This window comes from Opisthocomus hoazin, chromosome 3 (assembly GCF_030867145.1).
Source record: "Opisthocomus hoazin isolate bOpiHoa1 chromosome 3, bOpiHoa1.hap1, whole genome shotgun sequence".
NCBI classification, from domain to species: Eukaryota; Metazoa; Chordata; class Aves; order Opisthocomiformes; family Opisthocomidae; genus Opisthocomus; species Opisthocomus hoazin.
Genome location: NC_134416.1, coordinates 6,610,463 through 6,634,836, shown reverse-complemented (window position 1 = coordinate 6,634,836; position 24,374 = coordinate 6,610,463). Strand labels below are relative to the sequence as shown.

The 24,374-nt window shown below is 42.1% G+C and overlaps 1 protein-coding gene across 1 annotated transcript in view; it reads right to left on the bottom strand.

Annotated features, from left to right (window-relative positions):
- The window catches only part of COL22A1 (collagen type XXII alpha 1 chain), a gene marked incomplete at its 5' end in the record, with an annotated part of 219,589 nt that overhangs the window by 149,877 nt on the left and 45,338 nt on the right, over positions 1–24,374 (bottom strand). The window contains 6 exons of the mRNA XM_075417222.1: positions 789–833; positions 1,427–1,540; positions 2,151–2,231; positions 3,305–3,580; positions 6,048–6,171; positions 13,498–13,609. Coding sequence (XP_075273337.1) covers positions 789–833; positions 1,427–1,540; positions 2,151–2,231; positions 3,305–3,580; positions 6,048–6,171; positions 13,498–13,609 — 752 coding nt within the window. The remainder of the gene's footprint in view (positions 1–788; positions 834–1,426; positions 1,541–2,150; positions 2,232–3,304; positions 3,581–6,047; positions 6,172–13,497; positions 13,610–24,374) is intronic.

The window sequence follows — 24,374 nt, the reverse complement described above, 5'->3', positions numbered from 1 at the left end:
TCATACAGATGTGAAACTGGGAACCAGCAACACCACCAACTTTCACCCCTTCAGCAATGTTGTGAACCCTTGCTTTCCTCCAGTACAAGTGCTCCCTTTAAGTCAATTGTCTCGCAGCTCTGTTCGTAAGCAAGCACAGAAAGAAAACGTGTGTATGCTGAATGCACACACGTGCATATCAAAGAAGCTTGCAGAATATGCAGGATAATATAGAGGTTGCAGTGTGAAATTTGACGCAGAGATCACAACCACTCTCCCACCCTGATATCTAGGAAGAATAGTTCTAAGCAAAGTGGCCTATGTTTAACATTAGCTCATGACTCAGACAGTCTTGCTAAGGATAACAGATTGTGGCGAATTCTTTAGCCTCAGGAAATTTTGCAAAGCGTGACTGGGAGGCTGCTACCTAACCCATGGATATCTCGTACTGCTGAGCAAGGCACAGCACAAAAGCAGCACATGGTTTTCCAGGTGACTTATCATGAAAGCTGTACATGACCTAATGAATAACATTACCTTGCAAAATTGCCAGATTAGAAGCTACAGGAAAAGATTTTGGAACACATGTACTCTAAGAATGACGTAAAGCAGCAACAGAGAAGCCCACGTGCAAATCTGGAGCAAAGACACAAGATGGCCAGTGTCCTGCACTCCCAGGCTCATCCAAAACTATCTGAAGTCATATGCCAAATTGACTCTTATTCCTCAAAATCAACACTTCTACTGACTGTGAAACTCTTTTCTTTGTTGTTGCTTTTTCTGAGCAAATGAACTAACACGTTACTAACCTTTTGACCTTTAGGACCTTCAAGCCCAATTGGACCTCTCTCCCCCTAGGACAAAAAAACATGATTAGTCATACTGATCTTCTCATTATATAATAGAGCAAGGGCCCAATCCCACAGCAACTGAGGACAACAAAAACGTTTTCAGGTTTTAGTGAAGAACAGACTAAAAATGGCATGCCCACAAGAGCAGTGACAGTGAAACTGGCTTCTCAGAGGTCCTAGTCACAGCCAATATAAGCAAGCACACTGCTTTTAAAAACTATGAGATTTTTTTTTTCAGTATGCTTACATTTACTTCCAGAATCTCTTCCTTTTTGTTTGAAGAAGGATGCACATATCTTGGCTGGATAAGAATAACCACTTTGTTTTCAAGGTTGTTACCAAGACTATCAGCATGATTGAAAACACTGAGTTAGGTAAAGAGAAAACACCTGGAGAGACTGCCATTACCTCTACACATGTCCCACCTGTGAATGACACATGTCTGGCTCTTCCCATGAAGAGCTTCCCACCACTAGGTCTTAAAGTGCTTCACGAACAAATACAGCCCTTCTTATAACTCACTTGCACGGTGTCATACCCTATTTCCAAACTCATCCAGCATGACTCAGGTAAAACACACTCATTTCAACACTCACCTTTTGTCCAGCAGGACAGGAGCAGTTGACAGTCTTGAGGTGGCCAACTTGCTCATTGCCAACAGTGGGCCTCACTTCCAGAGGAGGTGCTTCCGTCAGAACCGTGACCTGGCACTATACCCAAAAACCCAAGGTTAGGACGAAGCCTTCCATGCTAGAAAGCTTCCTCTTCCACCCGGTTTAGAGAAACTGCACAGGCATTACTAGATAACACACAGCTAAATGAGTCATAGAGAGGAACAAAATCCCACAAAAGCCATTCCTTCAAGTAATGGGAAAAAATGTGGCAAAATAAACAGTTAATCTCTTACTTTAACCAGGATTGAGGGGAGAAGAGTAAAAGGAGGGTGGAATTTTCTAGTGAGAGCTGGACACAGTTAACTAAGCAGCAACTGGCACCGGTTTAGCTCTTCCTAACTAAAACCAGTGGGAAACTTTGCATATTTCATGCTGAATTTCTGTCATTCCATCACTACTTCAAGGTTTTGTTTTCCCAGACAGTTTAACAAGGAAAGAGCAACTCGGAACTTCAAATTCCTCATACGCATTGCTCTGCAGTAATCCTCTTCTGGCTCTGCCACATAACCAATTACATAGTCAGGTTTCATTCTTAATCATTGAAAAAATGATGATCCCACACTGTCATGAATTCCCTGATTTATGTAATAGATTTCAAAAAAAAGTGTTCATGTGAAAATGAATAAAATGACAAAAAGAAGCTTACTGGTCCAGAGGGAATGTCACAACAGGTCTCCAGCTCAGCATGCCGAGAATCACAGTAAATAACCATCCGCTGAAGATCAAACTAGAAGACAAAGTGAGGCAGTAGTCTCAAAGACAGTAAATTATTAAAGACCGCATGTCCTTTTGCTTGGATACAAACAGTGCAGATGAATACAAACAAAAACCAGATGGGGCTAAATTCATAGTGATTCTGTGGATCCTGTAGTTAATATCTATCTCTCTCTGTATCAGTAATGGACCAATATCTCAGCATGCTTCAAGAGTGTTGAGCTAATGAGACCCAGAATATGCCTATTAAAATTCTGGTGCAGGTTTTCATACAAATAACAAGGCATGCTAGTCCCCATGTCCTGGACAATTTTTTCTGTCTGAGAAGACATATTCTGACCACCTCCGTCCTCCCTAGAATTTCATCTGCACATAAAGTTTGTTTTTCTCCTGTTGTGCCTTGCATCTTCTGACCATTTACCCCTGCTTGTGAAATGCTATTAGCATGTTTAATAGGCACATTCTATCAATTTTACACAACTAAGAAAGATTAGAGAAGTCTCAAAACACCAAACAATCGCACATAATTTATATGGGGTTAACACTGCTAATGGACAATGAGGTCCAACTTGCAGGTCTCAGCTTCAGTTCAACTGGAGCAAGAGTGATTTAATATCAGGTATCTTTTCTGAGGAACTGAGAATATGTCATGACTCTCCTGATTAACAAGCTTTCTTTTTTTCCCTCATCTCTTCCTATCAATCACAGGTGGAAACATTCATAATACCAATATCAGACAGCAAAAGTCCTTTACATATGTAGTTCTGTTCCCAGTCTGATGGTATTTGTGGATTATTTTGTCTCCAATTTCAGCTATAGAACATCCTGGGACTAGACAGAAAGATTAAATTAATTTCTCATTTTTGATCCCCACTATGGAGATACTGACTGTCTGACACAGAAAGACAACAACTCTTGTACATGACGAGCTGCCAATCTGTCTTAGTTATGTAACACAGGTAACGCTTCAGTGATGTTGCTTCAGGAAAAGGGTCAACTACAACACAACCCTTAAAACCCCATTCACGTGCTGCAAACCCAATGCTGAACGTTACCCCAGCTCTGATCATCACACACTGTACTTACGTCAATGGGGATGCTATCATACAAGCGTTTGCCAATCACAGTTTTTCCTTGAATGTCAATATTTTCCCTGTCTTCAATAGGCAGCATCTGTACCAGTCCACAGTCTATGTAAAGCGAGACAGCCTTTGACTGAATGCTGAGGGCAATTTTGTGCCAGCTACGGTCGAAAAGATCACTGACTCGTGCATTTCGGAATACCACTCTCACAGCGTCCTTGGTGAGCCCAATGGCATTGTACTCCACAGCTTTGTTCTCTCCATCCAGTCGGATTGAGACCTATGGGCAGACAGAAATGGTCTTGCTAGTAAAGTACAAAACCTCTTCCTTCCTCCTGCCTGCCTTCCGTTGTGACCGACCCCCAAAGTTAGGGATGGTACAGCACAGGGTGAGAAGCCCAAGCAAAGAGCAGAGGACAGTTTTCTGTGAGATATGAAGCTGGACAGGGAGCCTACACCTTTTCGAGTAAATAAGACAAGGAAGGGCACAGGCTTAGACTCATGATCATCTAAAGACTTGTCTTGTGAGTATAATCCTTGGCTTGTTTTCAGAAAATGCCACCTTGATGCCTGCCAGGCAATGGTTGGCCATGGTTGGGTGGTAGCATGTCAGAGGCATCTACTCAAAGGCAGATAGACAAAGATGAGACTGTTTGGGATCCCTCTGTCCTGTGCACTCCTGCACTACTTCTTGGCAGGTTCTGTGCTCTTTAGTACCCTTAACATGTCCTCAAATGTCCCATGGGTCATGGACAAATCCCTCACTGCCTGACAGGAAACCAGTCTGCTGAGCTGTAGCACTGCCCACATTTTATTTCAGATGTTTTGAACAGAAAACAGAAACACAGAGTAATGATTATGCCTTAGGCTCAGAGGAATCCTAGTACCATGTTTTACACAGTGTGGACACAACCAGGCCATGCCACTTAAAGTCAATGCCAAAGACTGGCTCCTGGCCTAATCCAGTTAATTAGAAATAGAAGAGATGATTTCTAGACATATGGGAAAGTTAGGAGGGTTTAAGGACAGGTGGCCTCAAATGTCTTCCTTTCTGACTAAAATAGTGCAACACACAAAAAATGAGCTCCCAAGTCACCATTCTTAAGCAAAACATTTTCAAGTGTGAGTGGGGAAAAAGTCCACTTTAATTCTATATTATATCATGTCACTCCACTTGATCACTGCAGAATCAAAATCCCACTGCTGCCTCCCTCTGTCTTTCTCCCTCTACCTGTCCCTGCCTTTCTTCCCCCACTAACCACTCCTAAAAGCATCTTGCTACACCCCACCCCACAATGTTGCAAGCTAGGAGCAAGGAAAAATAGGCTTTTGAAGACATTGTGTTTTTAGTTCATTTACAGATTGACTCTTCTTTTACCATAGGCAATTACTAACAAGCAGCAGGGAATGGGGCAAAGCGCAGAGCCAGGAGAGCAAACTGTGCCCGCAGGCTGCAGAGCTGGAAGGAGTTTGGCCACATTGGCACTGAGCCATGTCTGATTTAAGCAGCTCAGGGTAGGCTGACTCCAGATCTGACCCAACATCTCCATGCAGCTGAGCGCCGTGCTGGCTGGAAATGCCAGCTCCGATCAGCATTAGCTCAGAAGTGTCTGCAGTCAGTAAGCTACGCAGGTCTGCAGTGCAGTGGCCAAACCACTACTGACTTTATATGAAACAAGGCTCATGAGGCTCTAAGGCACTTCTGGCAGCACAATTTAAGGCACTTTCAAAAATATTACTGAGAATCTTGAGTGGCTTTTTCTCTCCACAACTAAGCAGTTCAAGATTTCAGCTGTCTCCAAGAAGCACTGAGCGATATACATGTTCTCACTCTGCTGGAATTAAGCAGGCATGTATCACAGTAAATCATGTTTCATTTAACAGAGTGCAGCTGATAATAATTTCCATGTAAACCTTTAACCATTGTCTGAAACCTAGTTATCTAAGTCCTCAAATTGCACCTATCCTTCACTGTGAGTTCCCAAAATCCTTTTGAATACCAGTCCCAAAGCAGCAATACTGCACTAGTACGTGAGCCCATGCCGACAGCACAGTTAAGAGTCATGGGTAATGCCATTGGCACCATGTTGGTACTGAGCAGAAAAACATACAGCCCATCCAAACCACTCCCTCCTCAAGCGCACTTGAACCCCTAAACTATAGCATGCTGGTAAGAACATGCTATATAGGAACAGACAGCCCTTTATTATAGTCTTCTGGTATTTTTCTTCTGAAAGCCTGAGAGTACTTGACAAAAATTACAAGACCAAATTCTGCAGCAGCCAAGACTCTGGGTTGTGGAGCAATAATAGGTGTTACATCCACATCGTAAGAAGCAAACTGATAACATCTTTGCATGTTATCCAGATAACTGTGCAAAACCTTGACATGAGTCACAGTTCTGTGGTACATCCGTGTGGTTATCTTTTTCCAAACAGGCAAAATATTTTCCCTGAACAGAATTACCTGAACAAAACAACCAAAAACTCAAAAGTGGTTTCAAGAGCAAGGATGGTACATTTTTCTCCCCCTTTCCAATGAATATATCTATCTACATGCTAACAACAAAGAAGGTCTGTTCAAACCTTCCTGCAGGGTTGGAATTAAAGGAAAAATGAACTGAAAGACACGCAAAGGGATTTTTACTAGTCCACAAGGAAAAAGGAGTGGGAAGTCAAGCAAGAAAGCTGATTCATGCAACAAAAGAGAAACAAGGCTGCTCTTGCTGGCTGCAAAGGGCCTCGTACCTGTGGTATGCCGTACTTGTCAATAATTTGCCAAATATACCAGTCTTCTTTCCTGGAAGCCTTCCGAAATTTGAAGGTAGTTACAAAGGCATATTCATCAGGCAGACCTTGTGGAAATACATCCCTGGTATGGGGAGGGGAAAAAAGAGCAATGTATCAGGCTTATCAGTGAAGAACAGAACTTCTAAAACTCTTTGCATGTCCCAGCAACATTTCCCAAAAGTATCACGTGATTCCTACAAAATCTGTTGTATTTGGCAGCCTGCAGAGAGATGAACATGAGCTTGTGGCCTCCAGGTGGTTCTGTTCTTGAGGAACACTTTTTGGAACAATGGTGAAGTTCTCAAATTAAATAAGAAACAGTGAAAATCTGTAGTCTAGTATTCATTATGTTAAAGCATTTGTTTTTCACCTGATGCTTCATTTCATTGCAATCTGTAAACCATCCTGTTTTTCTCTAGGTGCACTGGAGAACTGTGACATCTGACAATGGGCAGGCACACCTGAAATTCTCTATACATGTACAGTTATAGCAACAAATACTGTAATATTTGCTCTGAAACAGGCACTACACCTCATGCCTGCCCAAGATGTTCCTTGGATGATGGCCTGGAACAGAAGAACTTTCTCAAATCAAACATTACAAACACATCAGGTAGAAATTTACTCAGTGCGACACCATGCTCCATGCATAAGTTCAGCGGCTGTAACTGTGACACCTCTGCTTTGCTGAACAGGGAGATATAGGAGCATGTGGTTGAAATCAGTCCCCCATGATATCACATTGAACCTTCAGCCTGATAACCTGTAACCAAATCTGTAAGAGCCATCTGCTGGCCTCTGTGTCTTTCTGGATACCTCGGAGTTGGGAACAGGATTACCAGCTTGTGAGCCTAAATTCAAAAAAGGTTTTCAGATGCTGAATGCCCACAGAAATAACTGGGAGTTAGGTACCTAAATATCCTTGTGAGTCTGGCTACACCTCATCACACAGAGGCTGACAAATGGCCCATCAGGTAGATTTAAACTGACAGAAAGCTATAATGACCTATTACGTGTCACCCTCAACTGATTTTTAAAGGTGCCAAAGAACTGGCTGCAAGTTCCTGACAGAGAATGTCTTCATGCCAAAAGCAGATCTAGGCATTCTCATTGCTTTGAAGATATGACAAAAGCTGTTTCTCAATTGCTTGGTCCCTGCATCTTTTACAGAGGTGCATTACTGCATAAATAACAAAAACTCTGTTTGTGAGTTTTCATTTATTTCCTCACTAAAAAATAATCTCCGTCTAGAAGCTCAGCTTTACTTAGGAATCCATGGGCAGGAATTGCTGTCCCCAGAAATGTTTTATTTCCTTCTTTCACCCAAGGCTGAATAGAACTGATGATCCATATTATGGAGCTTTGCTGGATGCCTGGTACCTACAGGGAGCACTCTGCCCGCTCCTTGGTCTATAATTCTGACAACAGGATGGATTGCAGAAGAGGCCATTATAAAACTCCAACACAAGAGAATCCCCCAATGCCACAGGTTAGTCTAAGAGTTAATTAACCTAGCTCCAAGGTCAGCAGAATCACAGCTTCTACAAAGAAAAAATGATAACAGCTAAGCAGAAGATTCTCTTAGCCATTGCCCATTTTGGCAATCTAACCTCCTTCTTACACGCTTTTGCTTGGCATAAGAGCCTGCATCTGTGACAATCAACATGAGATCCTACATCTGTAATAATAACACAACGGAGAAAAATAAGAGTATCTGTTCTCATTTCAGTCACTGAATGTAATAACAATTAATAGGGTGCCTGCATTTGGTAAGGAATAGCATAATTAATGTATTTGGGAAATTTGAACACTTTTACAACAGCTAAAAATAACTAATATTCAATGTAACTCATTGACTATTAGTGGTTTTTATGTCTGTGAAGCAAGGCTGTAGAAAGCCAGTTTGTGTTCATGTGCATCACATCACCAGAGGCTCTTAGAATGACCAGGAAAAAAAAATAAAGGAAAAAGGAAAACAAAAGGCTGTAGATGGATTGTCACAAAGAAGAAAAAACCTCACCTATATATCCTTGGCAGACATTTCTTTGGCCTCTACTTCAGAAACCCCAACGACGGAATAGATACAATCTCCTTCGGTAACTTCTTTCTGTGTTTCACTATCCTACATGCTACTAAAAAAAGGCTATCCTAAACCTCACTTGCCGCAGTTTAATCCTGCGGAAACAACTTTTTTTCCAAGAGGAACCATGTAAACAACTTGTTCTTCTCTCTTCGCTGCAGCCTTTTGTATGTTTATAAGCTCTCCCCTCCGTCTTCTACACTCTAAAAGACCAAAAAAGCCTTCAGTCATTCCACCTCAGTCATGCTTGATCTCCTTTACTTTGTTAGAAGTCAGAGACCCAATGTTTATATCGACACTAGTAAATAATGGTCAGGGTCCATTCACTAGCTAGCAGTGGATGTCGTCTACCTCCATTTCAGCAAGGCTTTTGACACGGTCTCCTGTAACATCCTCCTAGGGAAGCTCAGGAAGTGTGGGCTGGATGAGTGCTCAGTGAGGTGGATTGAGAACTGGCTGAATGGCAGAGCTCAGAGGGTTGTCATCAGCGGCGCTGAGTCTAGTTGGAGGCCGGTAACTAGTGGTGTCCCCCAGGAGTCAGTACGTGGCCCAGTCTTGTTCATCTTATTCATCAATGACCTGGATGAAAGGACAGAGTGTACCCTCTCAAGTTTGTTGATGACACCAAACTGGGAGGAGTGGCTGATAGACCGAAAGGCTGTGCTGCTGTTCAGCGAGACCTGGACAGGCTGGACATTTGAGCGCAGAGGAACCTGATGAGGTTCAACAAGGGCAAATGCAGGGTCCTGCACCTGGGGAGGAACAACCCCATGCATCAGTACAGGCTTGGGGCGGACCTACTGGAGAGCAGCTCTGCAGAGAGGGACCTGGGTGTCCTGGTGGACGACAGGTTAATCATGAGCCAGCAGTGTGTCCTGGCTGCCAAGAAAGATAATGGGATCCTGGGATGCATTAGGAGGAGTGTGGCCAGCAGGTCGATGGAGGTTCTCCTTCCCCACTACACTGCCCTAGTGAGGCCCCATCTGGAGTACTGTGTCCAGTTCTGGGTTCCCCAGTTCAAGAAAGACGAGGAACTACTGGAGCATCTCTGCTACAAGGAAAGGCTGAGGGAGCTGGACTTGTTCAGCCTGAAGAAGAGAAGGCTGAGAGGGGACCTAATAAATGCTTATAAATATCTCAACGGTGGGTGTCAGATGGATGGGGCCAGACTCTTTTCAGTGGTGCCCAACGACAGGACAAGACGCAATGGGCACAAACTGAAGCTTAGGAAGTTTCAGTTGAACATGAGGAAGAACTTCCTCACTCTGAGGGTGACGGAGCACTGGAAAGGGTTGCCCAGCGAAGTTGTGGATTCTCCTTCTCTGGAGATAATCAAGACCGGCCTGGGCGGGGTCCTGTGCAGCCTGCTGTAGGTGACCCTGCTTTGGCAGGGGGTTGGACTACATGACCCGCAGAGGTCCCTTCCAACCCCTACCATTCTGTGATTCTGTTTGATTCTGTGAATGCTGTTCAGTCGAATGTTTCTTTTCCAAAGAGAGTGATCAGATCCTGACTGCCTTTGGCGAGCAGTCTCTGGCATGCTCCATCTTCCACACCAGGCCCAGGCACTGTCTGGGATAACACTGCTTGACATCAGCCAAATCTAACTTGACATGAGCACACAAACAGGTGAATAGCACAAGTGATATGAGCCTAGGGCTCACGCCCATGAATTTACCATTTCTTTGGTTAGTAAATAAGCCTACAACAAACTCCTCAGGTGTGCTCCTATTAGTCATTCTTCTACTGACTTCACAGCAGATTTGGAGAGAAATATTTCTTTTAGATGACAAGCACTTGCCTGACAATAGAGATCACAGAATCAGATAGGGGCCACAGCAAGATCCTTCAACTGGGAAGTCTGTTCTCACCAGTCCCTTAGAGCAAGGTGCTGTGTCTCTCACCCCTGACTTCAGCACAGCATCTTGGCCTTTTTCCAACTCCAATACCATGAGAAATTTTGGGACAGGTCATAGACCAAGCTCAACAGCTGTCTCTGGTATGGGCGAAGAGTGAGGGAAAGAAAAAGACAGGGCTGGGAGAGAGTGGGAGAGAGTGCAGCATTGAATCACATACCTCCAAATCATTGAGGGTGGAAGGGACCTGTAGAAATCATCTAACATAAAGAAGGTTTTTCTTGTGTTCACATTGAACTTCATGTTCTGCCTTTCCTCACATGAAATGTATATGTTTGAGAAGAAGTGAGGATCAGGGAAGCATTCAACAGATTTCATGTTTAGTGTAGGAGATCTTGGTAGATTTGGGTAGAATTTTCTTCTCTATTGAGCAGAACAAATGATGACACCAGGGCAAAAGCTCATAGAGAAAATCAAGGCAGGTAATTGAAGTCAAAGTTGATGTCAAAAGCCAAAGTCTCCAGACAAACACATCAAGGTATACATGCACAAAAAACCCCGAGTCTCAGAAACTGGGGGAGACAACTCTATATAAAGGACAAACAGATGATGACTAGAAACTAGGCCAAGCATCAGGAAATTCTGTGAGGTGGCAGCTGGGATGAGGACCAAGTCAGACTGGAACCAGACCAAGCAAGAGAAAATTGAGGGGTGGTCATGGCAGGAAGAAGACTCTGGAGTCAGGACTAGCAGAAAAAGATGGAGAACAGAAAAGGATAATGAGCCAAAAGCTTGGCGTTGGCCAAGACAATAGTAATGAGAAACAAGCCTGAGTTCACAAAAACAGAAATTTGCTGCACAGCTTTGACCAGAAAACCGATTAAGGAGCCATAAGCAAACAGTAGGACAGCCCCAGTTACCTGAGGAGCGGGGAGAAGCACCAAGCAGCATTATGAACTAGCCCTCAGCCAACTAGAGTCATGTAAGTCCCTCAGTGACTGATACATTGATTGTGGCCACTTTCCTGGCTGTTGTGCTTGTTTATTCACAGAACCATCACAGGATGCCTCATCGCAAAGAGGAAGAAAGTTCATAGTTGTAGGCTCCAGATCGGAGCATGAATAAGCATATTTCCCAGGCAGCTAAGCTGGCACTTTGTAAAAGAATTAGTGCTTACATAAAAAGATACAAAACATTTAAGCAGATAATAAGTGAATTATATATATTAGTCCGTTCGTGATTTCATATCTAATTAGGAGATATTGCCATCAGTTGCTAAACGTTGCTTGATGTTATCTGCAAGACAGGACAGATGGTTTTGTTTTGTTTATTATTCCAGTTATCAGTTTTATGCAGCTTTAGAAGATTGCATTTTCTGTGAGCAATGACCATACATGCACCATCTCAGAATCCTGACATCCAAAGGCTAAAATGAACCAAATATGCGGACACCTTCCATGATGATATATCCATTTGGGTGCATTCCCAAAATTATAACAGTATGGAAGTTAAAATACAAAAGGCTGAAAATATAGAAGTTCTTCTTTAATTCCATTCAAAAGGAACCTTAGTCATTCCAGTCTACTAATTATGGATGTTTTACTTCCAATTGTCCTGGGCCACAAAATATTCTACTTATTTTAAAAACAACAACAACTAAATGGGTGCTATCTGAGCAGAAAGAAAGTCATCATAGCTGGCTTGTCTGGCTTCAATCCCTCAGTCTTTCTGGAAAAATAACAACAGAAACAACAACAACAAAGTACCTCAATCCTTAATTTCAAAAAGGAATGCGAACGGACAACCCTCTGTAATCACTGTTAACTTGTTCCAGTGGTTAATTAGGTTCATTGCTAAAAGCATGACTTTCTTCCTTGCTGTTTTTTGCTGTCCTTAACAGGTAGCTGCTGACTTTCAGTCTACCACTACCCTTAACACCAAAGACCCTTTACTAAACTTTGATTCCCGAGAGGTTCTTGCAGAGAGCAACCACCTCAGTTGCTAGCTACTTCTTAATTTTACCTGACCACACTGCACTTCTTGAATTTCTCACTGTTAGACTTGTCTCCCAGTTCTTTAAACTTGCATTCATTCCAATCCTATCTACTGAATTATGGAAACAAATACTGGGAATAACATCCCAGCAGTGGTATTAGAGTTGGCTGATATGGAGGTAGTCAGCTCATACTTGACAGTTCCTGCTTATACATCCAAGGACTGCACTAGTCCTATTTGTCATAGTATCACTGAGAGCTCAGATTCAGTAGATTGTCATTCCCAGAATTTCTTACGTGCAACTTGGACTTCTTCACTTCAAGGACTTCTTGCTATGTAGTCTTGGTGGCAATGCTTTACCGTGATAAAGCACACTACCACTAGTTGTTACAAGCCACAGCAAGCAGAGATTCTACCCAGAGACTGCTGTGAGCCAAACAAAATAATAGATTTATTCCTCCACACACACACACCAGTTATGTATATACTACTTATCAAGACCAAGGTGTCTTTAGTTGTCTGGCCTTCTGTCAGATCATGAATTAATTTACCTTGAGACTTGATATCATTTATGGACTTTAGAGCAAACTGTTTTCCTTTCAGTGTATCATATTTGTACTTTTTTTTTTTTAAAGACTGTGTGTATATTGAGAAAGACGGAGAGGGGAAAAGGGCAAATCAATCCAGGACAAAATAAATATCATAAAATCAAACAAGTGTGAGTCACAGGACAATCTCAAAGATGCAGTGAGTTGAGTAAAAGAGCTAAAACAGAATAAAAAATAACAGCGCTCATCCATATGAAGGAAAAGTATTACTATTGATTTTTTAAGCTGAAGTTCAAACCAGCACAGAGAAATTTACTGCAAAATTGTTAATGATGAAAATTCAATCTATGGCTCATGGCTACTCAGTGAAATTATGCACTCACTCTTTTCAAGGCTAATGCTAGCAGGACTCAAATGACAACCAGAAAAGAAAGTATTCTGATAGACTATGACACAACTGCCAGCCTCAGGTAATAAAAGGCTCCAAGGACTGAATCCACGTTGACACAGGATTAAAAATTGCTTTCTGTTAGGAAGCCAGAACTTGTATTAGCCAACAGATAACAACATGTACAAGGAACTGGTCTCTTGTGATTAGCAAATATGTACCTCAGTGGGAGTGCTGCCACATATTCCCTTTAGAAGCTATTTACTAAGCCTTAAATTCTTTCTTGAATTTCTTGATACTGTTCCTCACAACCACTGAGATACACTGAAACCAGCTCATAATCCACCAGAATGGAGCCCGTAGTTGGTGCAGAGGCTCCCGACCATGTAGTATAAATTCTGTGCCACCAGAAACAAAAGAACTGATCAAAGTAGCAATACATCTGTAAGTACTAGATAACTCCAACAAGGTAACCTAGAGGAACCAAATAAAGCAAAGCAGAGGCTCAGATTAAAATAAAGTGAAAAACTAGGGTACTCACTCAGTTTTCTGAACAACAGGGAAGCTTCCAAGTCTTACATAAGCAGTCTGAATTCCATTTTCTTTCATTCCAAAAATCTGTTTCACGCTGAAAGAATCCATCAGGTCAAATCCTGTCCATAATGGAAGTGTAAATGCAAGACATTGATCAGACAGTGGTACATGTCTTCAACTGTACTTAGTTATCTTAGCCCATAAACATAGTACTTCAGAGATTAACGTTGGTCTTGTTCAGAATAGTCAGAAAAAAATTCTGACATGGTCTTCTCTGCTTAGTTCAAAAACTCAGAACCAAGTATAAATTCAAACTGTAAATGTCCTGGAGAAATTAGAATAGAGTTCTTCAGAAATCAACAGCTATTGTTTCTATGGCCAAACGCCCTGAAAATGCTGTATAATTCATTAATTCCTATGTAGAAAAGCATATAGGTGCAGACTGAAACACTACTTCATAGAACCATACAACCATAGAATGGTTTGGGTTGGAAGAAACCTTAGAGATTATCTACTCCAAATGCCCTGCCATGGGTAGGGACAAGTTTCACCAGATCAGGTTGCTCAAAGCCCCATCCAACCTAACCTTGAGCCCTTCCGGTGATGGGTCATCCACAGCTTGTCAGACCACCTGTTCCCATGTCTCACCTTCATCGTAAAAAATTCTTCCTAGTATCTAATCTAAATCCACTCTCTTTCAACTTAAAACTGTTGTCCCTTGTCCTGTCACTACAGGCCTTGGCAAAAATCTCTCTGTCTTGTAAGAAATCAGCACCTTTTATACACTGAAAGGCCACGATAAGGTCTGCTTGGAGCCTTCTCTTCTCCAGGCTGAACAACCCCAACTCTCTCAGCCTTTCTCCGCAGAAAAGGTGTTCCAGCCCTCTGATCATTTTCGTGGCCTTCCTCTGGACCTCTTCCAACAGGTCCATATCTTTATTGAAAACTGCTACTCCAAGATAGTTGACTACATACACTTGTCATGTTGCTTTACTACAATTTAGTCTTAGTACGATCAACTCATCACTAGATCAAAACAATCCCATTGAACATTACAGGCCTGGGGAAGAGTGGCTGAAAAGCTGCCTGGCAGAAAAGGACCTGGGGGTGTTGGTCGACAGCCGACTGAATATGAGCTGGCAGAGTGTCCAGGTGACCAAGAAGGCCAAGAGCATCCTGCTTTGTATCAGAAGAAGTGCAGCCAGCATGAGTAGGGAAGTGATCGTCCCCCTGTACTTGGCGCATTGAACACTGTGTTCAGTTTTTGGGGCCTTCACTGTCAAAGAAAGACATTGAGGTGCTGGAGCATGTCCAAATAAGGGCAAAGAAACTGGCAAAGAGTCTAGAGAACAAGTCCTATCGGGAGCGGCTGAGGGAACAGGGGTTGTTTAGCCTGGAGAAAAGGAGGCTCAGAGGAGACCTTCTCACTTTACCTGAAAGGAGGTTGTAGCGATGAGGGGGTCAGTCTCTTCTCCCATGTTGCAAGTGATAAGACAAGAGGAAATGGTCTCAAGTTGTTCCAGGGGAGGTTTAGGTTGGATATTAGGAAATATTTCTTCACTGAAAGGGTTATCGAGCATTGTAACAGGCTGCCCAGGGAATTGGTTGAGTGATCCTCCCTGGAGGTATTTATAAGACATGTAGATGCGGCGCTCAGGGACATGGTTTAGTGGTGGGCTTGGCAGTGTTAGGTTTATAGTTGGACTCTGTGTTCTTAAGGGTCCTTTCCAACTTAAATGCTTCTGCGATTCTATGATTCTGGGATTCTATAAGCTATTAATCTTGACTGCAGCATTTGTGTAAAGCTTGTGACTTTGTTCTGCAAGGCTTATTAGCTCAAACATAAACCACACACGTGGGTATATGCAGTTACAGCATCAATATGGCTCCAGCCACAACCAACCCATGCTTTGTGACATGAAGTCCCAGCTGCTAAATCCTGCCAAGGACAGTGGGGCTACAACTGTGCCATGCTCCTGAATACATCCGGTTCCTGGAGGCGCAATACTGTGTGGATACAGCCATCCTGCATTCAGTTTCAAACTGGCTCTGCAAGAAGGACATCCAAACTAAAACCCACTCCCAGAACCAAACACACTGTGGGGTTTGAAGCAAAAACACTGCAAAGGGCAAGTTATGAGTGACTGAGCAGAGAACCTGTGGTTTTCCTTTATTTGGGTTATTCCGAACTCTTGTCTCCCTCACGCATGCACAGTTACACATATTAACTCCTGTGTATGTAATTCCAGCACACAAACTTGGTGATATTATAGCAGATTAATTTGATAGATTGATTTTAAACTGTGGCAGTGCATTGAACTTTTTTCTGTTAATGAGCTCCTAAAACATTTCTAAGATAGATAAACATTTTTGTGTGGTGAACTTAGGCCTGAAGTTTCTTAGGTTTCTTAGTTGTCCTCATGAACCTTGCAGGCTGAAAACCACTGCACAACTTGAAAATGTCTGCAACAGGAAAAGCTACCCACTTAATGCTATTATTTTTCAAATTTATATGAATAAATAAGTGCAAAAAACCTGTGTGGGCCAGTTTCGAGGCAAATTAAGATGTGACAGCAGACAACAAATAAAACATAAAGCTTCTGTCATGGAGCTTTTTCAAATGAAATAGCTTTTTCTGAGGAAATATAATCTGAATTGTTTGCAAAGACAGAAATGGTTGCTTGGTGCCAAGTTGAGGCCTTTTCTATTACAGTAACTTTCCTGGCTGTCAACAGTTTTTCCCTCCTGTCCACTCTATTTTCAGTTATTACTGGACATTGAGGAGAGTAAATAAGGTGGTTAAGATGCCCCAGGGCCTCATGGCTCCACCTCATAATCACCTCTGCAACAACTCCAGCTATACACCCTTCTGACATAACCGTAATCAGCAACAATTATAGCTATAAATCATAGCAAATAGACCCTACCAGAACATGAGAGCTCCCTTCTGGCTATGACATAAAAAACAGTATGACCTGTTCACGTAAAGCCTCCCATAGCTCATTTCACCATGCAGTACATATCCTTCATCTACATCAGCCACAGAAATGTGAGCAAAGCAGTTGAGAGTTGCTGGTAAGAAACGACCACGCTGACTGGCAAGGGAAATTGAAAAGCATTCACAGGAGCTGAGCTGTGGATGGTGGAGGCTGAAATGCTGCCTAAGTGGCATCATAATGTCAAGCCACCAGAGTCCTCAAGGTGTGGAATGTTGCTAATCTCATGGAGCTCATAAAGTTCCACTGCTCAAAATACAGAAGTGCAAGATACAGTGACAAGAACTTCTTTCTAGTTTTCCCTGTCATTAGCTCAGACCGAAAGTTGCGCTCATCTTTCTCAAGTTAACTCAAGCTGAAGTTCACATCATAAGAAATTGTGAAGGTGTATACACTAGCATGCTTTTCCAATGGAAACAAGTCAGGAGTCAGATTTAGTCATCCCCTTTTTTTTTTCCCTGAGATTCCTTAACAATATGCAGTTTAGAAAGCCTAAATAAAACCGTGAAACGTATGCAAGGTTATTAAAGCTATTTTGCAAGCAGAACTTGCACTAATGAAAATGCATCACGCTCGTAACTTAGACTATCTCATTTGCATTCAGGGTTGAATAAAGCACACAGGTAAATCATAATAGGATTTTTCTCATACAGGCTATGGATTGGCAAATTGTGATGTTCTTGATTTACTTTCCATTAAAGAATGAATGAGCGTTGTTCTTTAAAAAATGTCATGTAGGTCTACAGAAAAGTTAAGCCCTAGATGTGTTGGAGTCCACACTCAAAACCAGCAAATGGTTTTGTTTCAATCACACTATTAATTTGTTCTCTGTCAAATTGAGATATTGCCTCCAGTTTCCATAGAGGGAGCTATGAAACAAACTAATTCATGTTTACAGAGTGCTTCACATGGGGTTCATCTGGCTAAATGTCAGCTCTCTAGACAGGGTAATAACAAAGAGTCTCGTTCAGTTAGGCACACAAAGTCAAATACAGGCACTTGTAGGGAAAGATGAATCTCATACTAAAACAGATGCCAAAAGTGCGTGTTTCTCTTCATCGACATAAAGAGAGCTTAGGATGCTCAGGTTGCATTTTAAATCTCCCTTAGTAAAGATCCATAGCTGGTGAGACAGCCTCCACTCTTAAAATCATAGAATCATAGGTTGGAAAAGACCTCTAAGATCAAGTTCAACCATCCGCCCAATGCCACCATGTCTACCAAACCATATCCTGAAGTGCCACATCTACACGTTTTTTGAACACCTCCAGGGATGGTGACTCAACCACCTCCCTGGGCAGCCTGTTCCAACATCTGACCACTATTTCAATAAAGAAATTTTTCTTAATATTTAATCTAAACCTTTCCTGACGCAACTTGAGGCCGTTGCCTCTCATCCTAATGCTAGATACCTGGAAGAGACCAACACCCGCCTCACTGCAATCTCCTTTCAGGCAGCTGTAGAGAGCGATAAGGTCCCCCCTCAGCCTCGTCTTCTCCAGACTAAACAGCCCCAGCTCCCTGAGTCGCTCCTCATCAGACTTGTTCTCTAGACCCCTCACCAGGCTCGTTGCCCTTCTCTGGACACACTCCAGCACCTCAGTGTCCTTCTTGTGGTGAGAGGCCCAACAATGAACACAGTACTCCAGGTGCAGCCTCACCAGCACTGAGTACAGGGACACAATCACCTCCCTACTCCTGCTGGCCACACTATTCCTGATACAAGCCAGGATACTGCACAAGCTTGGATATGCCACAAGCTTAGATACTCCATTGCCAACCAAAGACCATGGAGGTAATTAACACTTTGATTTCTGAAGGATTTCAACAGCATTACAGAAAATGTGGCATCAGGCCATACACTAAACAACAAAGAACTGTGCTAAGGATGAGATGTATTTCACCTAATTTTGCCTGTCTAAAAAGGAGATGCCTGATCTATGTGGGTTGTCTTTGTTCCCTTGTGGATCAGCAGAGAAATATAGGAGTGTCTAGGAAGACAACTCATCACATCTGTCTCAGACCTATCTAAAGACAGGCTGAATCACTCTTTCGCAGTGCCTACCTCCTTCCATTCAGAAGAAAGGGACCCCATACAGACAGTAATTTTCAGACTGCTGAAATTAGATTAAATCTATTCCACTCACAGGGAATGCTTTCTGTTTTGTGCACTGAATAAGGCAGAAGTAAGGAGAAAAAAATTATAACTAATCACTTAATGATGTCTCATTTGCCATAGGGATTGAATAGAGGTTGCAGATTTTTAAATTCAGACCAGCAATATCTTAAACCTGCTATCCTGACCATTCACTGTAAAAGTCTCCTTAAGAAGATACCTTTCCACTTTTAATTGAGAGAAGAAACAAGCAAACCCAAAATATTGTCATTTGAGCTGAGGAATTAGTCAAGGCAGATTGCCCGTAGGACTGGAAAGAAGACATCTAGGGAAACTTCCAGATGAATTTGTTCTTTAAAGTAACCTGTAAGATTATTTCAGCTGAAGAAAACAGATACTTTATTTATTTATTTATTTATTTATTTATTTATTTATTTATTTATTATTATTATTACTACTATCATTTTGTTTACTTCATGTACCAGGAAGCACATTGGATTGAGTCTGTTTCCTTGTTGACTTTAGGACTGGAACTGGGATTGTGGGAGAGACAGTGTGATGTTTTTAATTTAGTCTTGAACCACAATGCTAATGTTAAAAAATAGGTGATGGTGTAATCGTTTCTTCAACACTTGAACTGGCTTCTTCACCTGGTACTCTTCTTTTGCTAACAGTGCAGTGGAAACAGCTCACTTAGATCTTTTCCCAAACATCTCACTGGCCATTTAGTCGGTCATGCAGCATTTCTGGGCTGGAGTGACAGCAGAAATATGGTCTGTCCATTGTTTTTTCCACCACCAAGGTGAGATCGCGCTCTCAGTGCCATACTGAAAATGAGATCCTACACATAGCTTCCCAGTCCTTTCCACAAGTGAAACGGGAAGAAATGTACCTGCCTAAACTAGCAAGGACAAAGCTACTGTTACACATGCCTTGTACCACACTCAAGCACAGGATGAAAGGGTGGGACCTTCCTGTTCTCAGTTGTTTTGATTTAAAAGGTGGTTTTTTGTGTACTGGGGCAGGTGTAGTTTCCCAGCTGGCTTATAAACTATTTAATCAGCAATGCCATAAATATGGCAATTAATAAGATTAATAATGCTCTTTGATCATAAACCTCCTACTTCATTATAGCTACTAAAACAATATGGGGCCACTGAAACCCTCTAACACGATTACGTCTTCTGAAAAGCAGCACACTCTAGTGTATTAACATTAAAATTAGAATAGTGACCTGAAAGAGAAGCTCAGATTCCTAACAGCATACTTGGCTAGAAAAGCAATTTCTTATGCACTGCTCTGCTGATCAAATCAGCCAAATGTGTCTTTACTAGCAAATAATAACTGCCTTACAGGAAGCAGCCCAGTTCTACAGAATCAGAAAACACACCCAGATCTGCCTGTTACAGGGGAAAGATGGGCAAAACTTGGCACTGGACAATTTCTACATGGTTTAACTGTAATATGCAGCCAGATTCTCTTTTACAGGAAAGATGTCCACACTTCATCCAACCACACCCTAAAGTGTGGGCTAAGCATGATCAAACAGCTCTGTGCTTATCCAGTGTCCTACGACATTTCTTTCAAGATCATTATTTCAAGACCAGGCTAAAGGGGCCATGGTGGCTGCCCTGAGTATGAGCTGGACTTCTGCCTGGCTTCATTAAGGATCTGATATGGACAGCACAGTAGCAGCTAGTGTGCATGCTGAGATTTTCCTGTTTGTCCTATGTTCAGAGGCAAAAAGAACCCCCAAAAAACAGCACACAAACCCAGAAAACCAAAGCAATGAAGGGAAGCTTTAATAGCCACAAAATTCAGCAGTGTGCACATTTGGAAAGTCTTTTCAAAATAGAAGGGAACCATTAACTAATTCTTTAGCCTAAAGAAACCTCCTGATAAAAGTCTCCTGCTTTGCCAAGGAGCCCAAGATAACGCTCACGGGGGAACCACTGGGCTGCTTCTAGGTGTGAAAGTTTCTGGTGAGACAATGGCCTGGAGTGGAATGTGGAAAGCAGGTGAGAAAGAAAGCAGAAAAGCATCGGACATCAGAGCCTGAAGTGATGTGTCCATAATATAATTATTATGGAGGATTTCCTGCCAGAAGCACTACCACAAAACAAAGTCGTGTTTTGAGGAAATGCTCCATACTCCGATCTTGCATAAACTCTCAGCTGAATTATCAGCTTTGTCAATATATTGATGGACTATCACCAATAGCCAAGGTCAGAGAGGTTGACATCAGCTACTGTTTCTCTGAGACTTCTGAAAATAGTCTGTATTGCCTGTGATAAAACAGCATTATGTCACTTTTACTAGAGGGAGGGCAATGGCAATAAACTTTACAGTAGACTAGAGGAGTGTGTAAATTCCTAGGAAAAACAGCATCACTTGGGAGTCTTTCAGCAAATAAAAGATCTTACCAATTCTGTTGCCGAACAGTTTTTCAGTCTTGAAAGTTAAGCTTTCACGGATTTCCTGTGCTCACAAGGAAGAGCCAGCATGCTCACTAGATCCTGAACATCCCTTTCAGTTCCTCCAGTATTGTCTGCAAGGCTACTACAACTATAAAGAGGACTTATTTTTGATACCTGTCTTAGTTAATTTTTGTGCAAATATATGCTTTAAAAATAACAGAAAAAAAAATGTTGTCATACTGTATTCTAAAATTAAACAGTGCATTTAACCACCTATGTCTGGCAATTAGTTACCTGAAGTTAGCGTGTAGATGAGGGGTCCGGTATTTCTTCTACTGTGTCTGAACCTTGGCATCCTTGTCTTCCACAATGCTCTAGGCTGAAAACAGCTGTTTCTGGACAGCCAAGATGTGTCTTACTTCAGGGCTGGGACAGAAGTAAAAGTGTCCAGTCCCTGAACAGGTGACCTACTACTTTATTAACCGTGTGTTGCTGTTATAGTGGCCATCGTCTGCTACATTTTTGCTGTTCCTGACATTCCTTTCTCTACAGGAAAGGAAATCTGGCAAGAGCTGACAGAGCATCAAATAATTCAGGATATTTTTAAGTGCTCACTGAAGTCTCTGTCTCCAAGACTCTTCCACCTTTTTAAAATTACCTACATCCATATCAGTATATTATTGCCCCAACCACAGTTCCATTTGACAAGAAGAAGTAGTATTTAGGAAGGGGTGAGTTGCACACTGATGGTGTCATCCTTCAGTGTCCTAGTCTTTCTGGCATGCTGGCAGGAGGCAGCCAGAAAGCCCTTTTCCTCTTTCTTGATGACCAGCAGCTTGGGTTGGTGAGATGTCAATGATGACAACACTGGGTCAATGTCAAAGCAGCCAGACACTACATCTTCACATTGTACCAGCATCACTGTGGGGCACACTGTTGTCACTTGTTTGCTCGTGATAATCTAGACAACAGGGAAGGTCAGAGTCCTGCAGCTCAGATACTGTTTAGACCTGTCTCACTGTGAATGACTGTAAAAAGAGATTTGAAAGAAAATCTTTTGCTGGACTCATTTTTTTTAACTCTCTCTGGCTGTCGAAAGAAGTGATTTCCAAAGGCTTAAACAGGACAAGAATTCTGTCTTCTTGCTCTGTTTTATTCCCCTCTATTTGACCTCTCCAGCAAAGACAGAAAAATCAACAGCTTATTTTTTGCACGTATAATTCACCCCACATCTAACACTCGCAGCTCAACATGCTGATTCAGCACCATCAGCCAGCAGTGGTTATTGCCAAAGCCTTAGGAGCTGCACCTCTGGAGGAACAAACCAGAGAGATCTACTGGCTGCCTACAAGACTCACATGAAGTACTGTGTTGAGTAAAGGGGTTGCACAAGGCATTAAAAAAATTAATTTGTTATATTTTACAAGCAGCTTGCAAGGAGATTTTGGACGATAAAATTTTCCAAAGCCTGTAGATAAAAGGGCCTCAAGAGTGTTTTAAAGAGGTTCTTGCTATTAACCAATTGCCCACTTTTTGCACAGACGTTACAGTTTGGATTTAATCAGCACTTCATGCTGGTACCACATGCTTCTCACCAGATCCACCAGACTTCTGTGAGGAGAGCATCTAAGAGCTTAAGCTAATAATGGGGCTTTGTTGAAGCACACGGAACAGCTCTTGCACCATCATGAAGAAGATATCTTCCAGCAAGTCTACTACCTTCTGATGTACTTACCTTCTGTGATGTTCCATAAGGTGGCTTAGAGGACCTTTTAGATGATCTCAGTTTTATAACAATAATAAACCTAATTTACACCTGGTATACAAGGCCACCACTCAGGCTATTGGTTTACTGATCCTGGTTTTCTTCCTCTGCACCACAGCACTGGGAGAAAAAAATTCCACTTTTTCTTGGCCCCAGCAAAGCAGCAAGCCACAAGCGTCCCACGCAGATCAAAAACAGGGCTTGATGTCAGCTCAAGCACCAATCCACATTTGGGATTACAAGAAGCAGAAACCTTGCTTGAGGTATATAACAGAGATACACCTCAAAACAAAGCAAGCTTGAAGAGTCTGTGAGGCAAGTGAGGAGGCGGTCACCAAGTTGAACTATGGGCCAGTCTGTTTCAGAAATATCGGTCTAAATCTTCAGTCAAAACCAGAGAGGACTGCACTTGGAACCCTTACACAGGAAAGATAAAACTTCAGGAAAGATATAAGGGATACAAAACCAGGAAGAAAATTAATCCAAAGAGGCAGTGTGAGAGAGAGAGAGATGTCAAAACCACAAGCAAATAAATGAATGCACAGTTATAACCATCCCACATGGTGGAAAGGGCTGTTGTCATCTAACCCCCAGCCTGTTGTAAAAACAGGAAATGTCCACAGCTGCTGCCTCAGAGGCAGCACCTTTCAACACCTGATGTCATATTAATAACACACCACTTCACATGATGCATTGTTCTGTTTATCTACATCAGTCCACTCATTCTTTCTTACCCGTTTGCCTCTCAGTTTTCAGACAGTTGCAAGTGGCATATTGAATGACACTGAAAGCTGTTTTTGACACTGAACTCTTTGCCTCATTACTGAAGGCTTTTGTGTGTTGAAATCGTTCTCTGTTTTCTCAGTGATGGACATTTGGCTTAGTGCCACAGGCCCTCTTTCAACTCCTTTCCTGCTTCAGTGATTTACAAGATTAAACAGGGGTTCATTATTCCTTTGATATCCTTGTATGCGAGATAGGTTTGCACCAGCTGAACTTACCAGGACTATTTGTATTAGGTTCTGGTTTTAATTAGTTCCTCTATTTTGAAGTTCTTTTCTGAGTTCCTCAGGCCCTAAGGTGCTCTGTGTTCCTCTGGAAAGCCATAAAATGATTCTACGAAAATGGCAGAACTGCAGACGCATCACTTGGGATAGCAGTAGGGAGGACTCTACACTTCTTTGAATAAACGTTTTGTTGGTAGCACCCAAGAGGACTCTATGCATATAGCTGTGAAAAATGACAGTGGTTAAGTGTTTCTGAAATAAGACTGACAGGATATATGAATTCAACAGAACCAACGACAATTCTTACTGCTTGTTCATACAAGAGGCTAGTCTTATTTTTAGGGTAAGAAAAGGTATTTGAGGAAAAACACGCTGCAAAGACATAACCTGCTAGATTCTCCTTGTAATGGTACTATCTGGGCTATAGGAAAAACCCATCAAGATGTCATTCATGAAAATAAAAATATTCCCATTAATTTTCGGTGCTACAAGAAAGGCCTAAGATGAAAGCAGGTAGAGACTGCTCTCTAAGAGACTGTGGTGGTTTGTTTATGCCAGACGATGAGCACAAAACAGATTAGAT